Source organism: Protopterus annectens, chromosome 9.part0 (assembly GCF_019279795.1).
Source record: "Protopterus annectens isolate FY-2018-M chromosome 9.part0, PAN1.0, whole genome shotgun sequence".
NCBI lineage: Eukaryota > Metazoa > Chordata > Ceratodontiformes > Protopteridae > Protopterus > Protopterus annectens.
In genome coordinates this window covers 413,815,560-413,825,075 of record NC_056743.1, presented here as the reverse complement: position 1 = coordinate 413,825,075, position 9,516 = coordinate 413,815,560, and the positions used below count along the sequence as shown (strand labels likewise).

At 40.5% G+C, this 9,516-nt stretch overlaps 1 protein-coding gene across 1 annotated transcript in view; it reads left to right on the top strand.

Moving 5' to 3' along the window:
* The first annotated feature begins 6,971 nt into the window (after positions 1-6,971).
* The window catches only part of FHIP2B (FHF complex subunit HOOK interacting protein 2B), a 1,026,346-nt gene continuing 1,023,801 nt past the window's right edge, over positions 6,972-9,516 (top strand). The window contains exon 1 of the mRNA XM_044082952.1: positions 6,972-7,157. Within this exon, the coding sequence (XP_043938887.1) occupies positions 7,113-7,157 (45 nt within the window). The 5' untranslated portion in view covers positions 6,972-7,112. The remainder of the gene's footprint in view (positions 7,158-9,516) is intronic.

Here is a 9,516-nt window from a genome sequence, read left to right as displayed (position 1 = left end):
AATCAAACACATAAACACACAAAGACATACTGGAGGCTCTGAGTAAAAATTTACCTAAACAGCAGAGGCCTCCAAAGCAGACACCCAAACAACTGCTACCTCAAGACACCCCACAAGCAACACATAAACCACAAAAGCAGTGTGCAAAGCAGTCACAGCCCTTAAGGCCAAATACAACACCAAACATACTTGTCATAGGTGACTCCATAGTCAGACACACTGACGTCCCACTCACCAGGCTGAACAAGGAGAGGGTCACAGTAAGCTGCCTATCGGGCGCTAGAATCCGCCACATAACACAAGCACTCGGGTCACTCCACGGTAAGTACAAATATGACACAGTCATTGTCCATGCTGGTGTGAACGACCTGAGACGTACCTCCCTGGACTACATGAAAAGAGACACAGAGGAGCTCTCTGATTATGTAGCCCAGGCAGGTATGACCCTAACCCTGAGCAGTATCCTTCCTTCACCAAGAATGATGCCACAATATAGAGACAAGATGATCAGCTTTAACAATTGGCTTAATGTCTGGTGTCATTCAAAGGGGATCCAGTGTCTGTCTGCCTGGGATGACATGCTTGACAAGCCACGCTGCTTCGCAAGGGACGGCCTGCACCTGTCACCCCTGGGATTCCGGATATTGGCTAAGGCTCTTGCCACCCCATAGTGCCTTTTTTAGGCAAGGCTCAAATTCTAAACCTACCACCCTAGAAAACAAAAATGGGAAGAAACTGAGGGTAATGCTGCTCAATGCCAGAAGTCTAAATCTCAAAATGCACGCACTCGAGGCCCTTCTCAGTATGGAGAACATCGATGTCTGTGCTGTAACTGAAACCTGGTTCAAGGCTCCTGAGAGCACCCGGCACTATTAGGTTTTACCTCATATCATGCGTTCCGCCCCAAAACCCGGACCACACCACAAAAGGAGGGTGTATCCATATTCATAAAGGATACCCACACCTCCAGGTTGGTGGCAACGCACGCCTCGGAAACCATCCAGGTGCAACTAACCATAGGCAAAACTACTCTACAAATTGTAGCATGCTACAGGCCACCCTCTCAAACTCAGGAACCCCACACAGCCTTCCTGAAGACACTGGAGGGTATAAATGTATCTCCAAACACCATCATATTGGGTGACTTCAACTACCCGAATATAGACTGGGAACATTACTCAAGCCCTAACTTTCTAGCCCAACGGTTCCTGGAGTTCATAAATTCAAATGCCATGGAACAGCTAGTCACTGTTCCCACGAGAGGAGAAAATATACTAGATCTCATTGTCACAAACATGGGGACAAAATGCTCCACACCGAAGTATATCCCTCATTGGTGAGATCTGATCATAAACTAATCTCACTGGAAATCCACATCCCCCCACCCCAAACAAAAAGACCATAGTGAAGAACTTCTAAAGCAAACTTCACACTACTCAAGACTGGTGTGGTATCCTTCAAGGCCCCTGAGCCAGTGGAAACCACAACCCAAGCTGCGGAAGCCCTTACAAATGCCTTCTATGAACACCTCCAGGACTGCATGGATCAGGCAATCCCAAATAAAACCAAGACTCTTTCCACAAAGGGCAAACGTCCAGTCTGGTGGACCCCAGCCATTAACAAACTTTACAATAAGAGGAGAAAGCTATTACATGATAGAACAAAATCCATAAAAGGGAAGTCACCCCTGATCATTATTAGTAAAAAAATACGAGCACTCATAAAATCAACTAAGGCCAATTTTGAGAGAAAAATTGCCATGGATTCAAAGGACAATCATAAGGCCTTTTTCAGCTATGTTAGGAACCTGGGTGGAAACTCCCAGATATGCTCAGAATTAGTCCAAAATGATACAAAATCACTGAACCCACAGACATTGCCAACATACTGGCAGACAGGTTCAGTGCAAACTTCACCCCTCTCCCCTAAAGGAGAGATAACTATCCCAGCCGAGTGTAGCCTCCCGGACATCTCAAATGCGCAGGTGAAAGCTGCTCTCTCTAAAGCTAAAAACACAGCATCAATGGGACCGGATGGTGTCCCCGGCTGTGTGCTACACGAGCTAAATGAGGAATTAAACCCGCACATAAGGCAGCTGTTTAATCTCAGCCTTACCACAGGATACGTGCCCAAGGAGTGGCGTACGGCAACTGTGGTCCCACTCCACAAAGGCGGCGCCTCTACGGACCCTGGTAATTACCGCCCCATAAGCTTAACAAGTCTAGTCTGCAAAGCTATGGAGAGGATCATAATGGAGCTCATAAACAAAGATATAGGGGAATGAACAATAGCACCAAATGGCCTGTGCAGATCCCCTGGACTCGAGCAGTGAATGAATACAAAAAGTAGACCTTTTTTCTTTTCGTCACACAGCTTTAATAGAAAAGTGCCAGCAACACAACACACATCTAGTTGTAATGGTTAAGCGCTTTCATCTGCAACACCAGATTTCTTCAGAACCATTTACCTTCATGTACCACTTCCTTTTAAAACAATTTTGGCGCCAAATTTCATTATTATACAATAAAAACAAGTTTGCACCATTACTTTTGTACATAAAATATTCATTTTACTAAAAATAAAAATAATAATAATAATAAATGTAAATAAAATCATTTGTTTGAAAACTACACTAAAAACATGTATATTCAATTTATATGTACTTGTACTAAAGTGCATATGTTTCAGTGCATAAATCTTTTTGATTACATAGTTCTCCTTTAAAAATCTACCTAATATAAATTCATAAAATTCATTGTAAAATATAAAATGTAAATATATATATAAATATTGAACTAATACATTATTACTCTGATAAATTATTACTATTCTAAAGCTAAAAAGGGTTTGATACTTATATGATCATTTATCCCCGGTGGAGATGTGGCGTCTAAACAGATCTGCCATTTACTTTCCAACCAGGCCAAGTACGTTTTCCAGTTGCCTCCCTTATCAGTTACCTCGACCTGATCTATGATTGCAAAGTTAAAAGTATGTTCACTACCCTTTTCTATTATATGTCTGCTTAATGCATTCTTAGAGTCTCCTTTCCTAATTCTATGCAGGTGCTCATAGATACGCATTTTGAATTTCCTCTCAGTCTTTCCTATGTAGTAAGCAAAGCATTTAACACACACAGCTATATACACAATACGCTGTGTGTTGCAATTACCTTTCTTGGGATATACTACAGATTTCATAATATTCTTAAGCCTAATCTTAACATTGGTATTAATATATTTACATTGACTACATGTACCACAACTCATAGTACCCTTCTTACTGTTGCCTATGTGTACTTTTTTCTTTGTCTCAATCATTCTTTTTATATTATTTCCTGTCTTGTATACTATAGTAGGTTTCTTACCTATTATGTCTCCAATAGGTACAGAAGTTGAAATTAAATCCCAATGTTTCTTCAAAATTTCTATCACAATGTTGGTATATGGATTGAATCTTATGATACATACTCTATTGTCTCTCTCTGGTTGGCCAATAGTACACACCGTACTGCCTGTACCCAACAAGGGTACATATTTGATACCCCATTCTTTCTTAACATATGCAATAATGTTGTTCAACATGTATTTAGGGTATCCTCTATTCAGGAATAATTTTGATACTACATCCAATTCTCTATGCATAACCTCCTTAGTAGACGACATTCTGGCTACACGTATGCATTGGCCTTTCACTACATTGCGAAATATATGAGCAGGGTGGCAACTGTTAAAGTGTATATAATCGTTTGAAAACGTAGGTTTTCTGTAGATTCTAGACACAAACCCCTGTCCTGTAGTACTAATCCATGTATCCAAATATGCAATTCCAACTTTATCACACTGGTAAGTAAATTTGAGAAAATCCGTGGTTTTGTTGAGATACTTTATAAACTCAGGTATCTTCTCCTCCGGACCTTTCCATAAAATTAACATGTCGTCCAGAAACCTAGTGTATAATCCTATGTATGAATAGTATTCACTGGGAAAAATGAACATATTCTCCCACTCGAGCATAACCAAATTAGCGAAAATGGGGGCACAAGAGGCCCCCATTGCCACTCCACGGATTTGTTTGAAATATTCGCCCGAATGGAAGATGTAATTGTGATCAAGGACCAGCCCCATCATATCCATGATTAAATTAATCCTATCCCAGCTACAACCTGAGTATTGGGTCATACTGTTACAAAAATATTCAAGTCCAATATGTGCCGGTATACTTGAAAATAAATCTTGCACATCTACTGTAAGGAAAATCAAATTTTCATCCCAAGATGAAGATATAGGGGACTTGCAGACATTGGACCCGACCCAGTTTGGCTTTGTCAAGGGAAGATCATGCCTTTCTTCGAAACAGTCACCAAGGCCATTGATGAGGGAAAGGCAGTCCATACAGCCTACCTTGACCTTGCAAAGGCTTTCGACACAATACCCCACTCGGGTATTGTAGAAAAACTTACCAGCTTAAATGTAAACCCATATGTCACAAGATGGGTTGCAAACTGGCTTAAGGACAGAACCCACAGGGTTAGAGTTGCTGGCGCTGTGTCAGACTCCAAGCCGGTCACAAGTGGTGTCCCACAGGGCTCGGTCCTTGGCCCCCTATTGTTTGGCATCTACTTCTCAGAAGTACAGGCCAACATAGGAGGACTTTGGTTGACAAAGTTTGCAGACGACTGCAAACTGGGCGCCATAGTGGAAAGTGCATCAGACACGGATATCCTTCAGAAGGGACTCACGGAAACAGATAGCTGGTGCCAGAGCCATGGCCTGAAGTTAAACGCCAAAAAATGTATAGTCATACCCTTCGGGAAAAACAAGGTAACCCCAAGCTACCATATAGGTGGCAATCCACTAAGCACAGAAGAGGTTATCAGGGACCTGGGGACCCAGGTTGACAGTGGCCTTTCTTTTGACATTCACACTGCTAAAGTGGTTAGAAAGACCTTCTACATTGCCCACCTGATCATGAAGGGATTCACATCCAGATCTAGTGAGGTTATTGTTCCCCTGTACTCTTCACTTATCAGACTAATGATCGAGTACAATGCCCCATTCGGGATGTATCTCACCCGACATCTGCAGCAATTGGAGAGACCCCAAAAGTTCCTCACCAAAAGGATAAAGGGACTCCAAAATCTGTCATATGCTGCCAGATTGAAGAAACTCCAGCTCTATTCAGTCGCATACCGTCTGCTCAGAGGTGACATGTGCCTGACATGCAAGGCCATGTCCAACCCGGAATTAATGGACATGCTCCACCTCAAAAAATCCAAATCCACCAAAACCACTAGAGCAAGCGACTTAAACCTTAGCACGGATATAAATAGGATGTGCTGGAGGGATAGATTTATCACTCAGAGACTCCCTATGCTGTGGAATAAAATCCCGGTCCATGTGAGGCAGAGCACCTCGCTGACTCTGTTCAAGAGAAATCTAGACCTGTGGATGGGAGATCGTAGGTTTACCCCGGGAATCATCTCTGTGTCACTGCGGGACAGAGGCACAACAAACTAATGGGCACAGTATTTTTTCATATAAGGGGTGGCGTAAGCCACAAAAATTTGGGCTAGGCTTATAAATGCCTTAGGGCAGATAGCCTAGTATAAACCTATGAACCTATTAGCTATCAGCTATATCCACCACCCCAGCCTCCCCCTGACACCTGTTCAACTTACACCTTTAGAGAAGGCCCTTCCCACAGTACCAATAGAAGAAAGATTCATAGTGTAAGCAGCAGACAGAGAAGGAAAGAAGAACAGAATATTCCGGAATGGCTCCTTTGCATAATGAGATTTTTTTTATAATAATTACGAGAAATGGAATACTACTTAACCAGCGCTTTCTCTGAAGCACCTTACTGTATGTAGTATCAGGCAGCTCCAGCCTCCAACTGCCAAAATTATACTTATCAGTGGTCTCCCAGTGTTCCCAATACTATGTCAGGTCAACAGGAAGCAAGCACCTTGTGACCACTGGTAGAAACCCTACCCTCATACTTCTCAAACTGCAGACATGAAAAAAATAGGTATTTTAATAGGAATTCTTAACAAAACCAAAATTAAAGATGGTACAAAGACCCAAAATCAGGGGCATTTTAAAAACATCACTCGATTGCACATAAAAGGTTAATGGATCATATTTGGAATCGACATGCATTTTCAGAACAATAAGAATAAATTGTAATGTCTAACATTATTGACTGAATACAAGTCTCAGAGGTTTTCCAGAAAAGTGAAAATTTTACAAGGGACACGGCACAAAAGAAGCAAAACCTGGAACGGTTGATGCTTCAAAAGTAGATACATCATGCCAAAACACAGGCAACTTATTAATTAATAGCACATACCTCTGTCCACTTATAGCAGGAGTGTGGGGATGCTATTAAGAAACACATCTTTAAGAAACGGAGAGTAATCAAATATTTTTGAACCAAAATCGGGAACAGTTGAGAGGTAGTAGAAATGATGCACAGTGGAACAACTAAATACCTGCAATAAAACATTTTATTTGTCTGCTAATACCATACTGCTCAACTGTCCCTAATTCTGGCTCAAAAACGTTGAACTCCCCATCCTACAATCTGTGATACTTGGACAAAAAATGTGGATTATTATCAACAAATAGTGGCATTCATTATACTTACAAACTTATTTTAATACATAAAACGCTTATCACTTAATGTATTCTTTCTTTGTCAATTTTCTAAATCGGTTGTACTATTATGTAAAAGTGGCTCTGATTTATTTGGCATTTTCTCTGCATTCTGGTGCGGAGATGTTGATGGCAACTACTAATAATCACCATTTGGTCATTCGGGGGACACTGTCCATATCTGACGGGGATAGTACAGTGAGCGACAACACTTACCATGGCAGTGTTTCTATCTTTTGAGTATTCACTATACAGATAGTTAAATAAGGAAACTGTTAGGTAAGACACGAGTTTTTATAGTCTCCACGCCTCCAACGCTAGCCACGCCACCGTGCGCCTTACAAAACTAAACCAAAGGAGGAGTGGGCAGCTGAAACCACAGTATCTCTGTCCTGGCTGGAGAAGGAGTTAAGTTAGGACAGCTGTCCAGCGGGAGCCCTCAGTTTAGTGGCCAGCATGCTCAGCAGACTCACGGCTTTCCTGCAGCAAGCAGTGGATTCGGTAAGTGGTTTGTTTACATAAACTTGCGGCTTATATAAGGTGACGGTAAGAACTCGAGTCCCTGGCTTATTCATGGCCCATGTTTGTAAATAGTGAAGGTTCTGTTTATAACAAAAAGTCTGGTGATAGCTTGAAGAAGTCAAATGCTGCCGATTTTAATCGAGTCGCAGTTATACGTTTAAGTTCCAGGTTTGTTTGAAAACATTATGTTTACCACCAGAAGGCGATGGGTAATATTGATCTTCATAACTCAAGAAAAGTTGTTTTAACCCTTAAGTTTACGCCTTTGGATCATACACCTCCTCCCAGCTGCCTTCTGGATTATGGAGATTTTTTTTTCGTTACACTAACATTTGCCACGTTTTCACGTATTCTTGTAAAACGTCAGTATTCGTATTTATTCTGTGTATATATTACTGAAAAAAAGTGTCTCTGATAGAATTGCTGTGCGTCTTGAAATGCACATTTTTGAGCAGAACAATTGTGTGATGGTATGACATATATTAAAGAAAGAAGTTCTGTGTGCATTAAGAAGTAATTGTTGTGGTCCAGATAAGTTTTCTTTTGTCTTGTTGTAAGCTGACAAAAGTCATCTATATACTTAGCACTGCCCATCATAATTGTTAGGTCTTCCTAATGAGAAATTTGGGTACCTTTTTTTTTATTTGTGCCAGTCTACTTTCTGTACTTTCTACTGAAAGTAGACAGACAGTGGGAATCCATGAAATGTGCAATGAACTGCCCTTGTGACAGAGAAGCTGTGTGGATGTACCACTTCTTGCATTTTAGTGTGTAAGCGGGGTGGTATTGGTTTGTTTCATGGTTTTGCCACAGATGGAAATTAAATGCTTGTATACCTACCATGTAATCACACACTTCCAGCAGTTATGCTACGGGGAAATCATCACGTCCGTATCCAGTTAAGCAAACTGAACTGAGCAGTTATTGTATATGCACAAAAGACAGATGATTTAATAGATTACAGGTTACTGTTCTGTGATAGCAAGCCTTTTACTGAAGTTACAAACCTGGTCAGCGCCAGTGTGGGGGTAATGCCAGACTTATTGTGCACTCTAATTGTGCCACAGCTTTTGATATTTTTTTTCATTATGGAATTAAAACCTTAAAATTATTATGTTAATCCATATATTGTAAGGTAGGTAAACTCGTCGCTTGATATTAGAACCAAAATGAGTGACAAGTTAGGTAACTCTTTTGACTGAGTGAATTTGTGTGTGGGAGTTCACCAGGGATTGGTTCTGTTTTAATATTTCTTTATACGTTGCCCTTAGAAAATAAAATTAAAAGGTGTTGGAAACTGAAGTCTGTAGGTAATGCTAAACTAGGAATTATGGCTGCATCCTGTCATAGAACTGCAGAATATTAATCTGGACAGCATTAGTTCTTGGTTTAAAGGAACGGGTTTAAATTCTTTATTGAAAAATGCCAAGCAATGGTTATAATGGCAGGCTTGAAATTCCTCTGCTACTAAATAATGAATAAATTGAGCGTTCTAAAGATTTGGGCATTATGATAGCTGTCACTGTCTTAAAAGAGCAGTTTACAATATATGTCCATAACAGGGCTTTGAAGCAAATGGAACTAATTTATGGCCATAGTTGCAGAGATCCACCATTTTATAGAAAACTGTTATGTGCCCCCAGGAATATGATTCAGCTTTCTGTGTATACATATTTGCTGAAAGTCATTTTCTTTGAGCTAGTTCAGAAAAGGTTTGCTAATAAATTGTTTGTATTTAATGCATTAGAATTTCCTTCTACTGAAGAAGCTGGATATTTATAGGATTGGCTTTTGTTACATGTAAAAGGAAAGCTAATTTTAAAGTGTATGAAATTTTTATAATGAACACTTGTTAACTGTATTGGAAATCAGGTAACATTAATAACTTGCCAATTTAAGCTATGTTATTCCCCCTTGTTAGGACAGAAAATGGGAGCAGATTTGTAATTTGTCTGATGAGCAAGCTCTGGAGTAAGGTATTGATTGAAATGGGCACTCCCAAATGTCTATCTTTGTATGATAGAAAATTTGAATATAATGTGTTGGGAGTCTGCATTCTTTGATTGCCCCTGAACCTGAATCCAGGAGTCTCATAACCAATACTTATGGCATGATTTCTTGCAGACCCAGTTAGGTGGTACTGACCTGCCTAGGTGAAGGATCTGTACTGCCAGAGGCTATGCCTCCTCTCTCACTGAGCCCCTCTTAATATTTAATTTAACCTTCCAGGATCTAGAACTCAGAATCTTGACTGCAGCATCATAACCTACTACTCCCTAGCTCTTGCTGAGGAAGGATATAAACCTTGTATTGGTATTTCCTCCCAGTCCTTAAGATG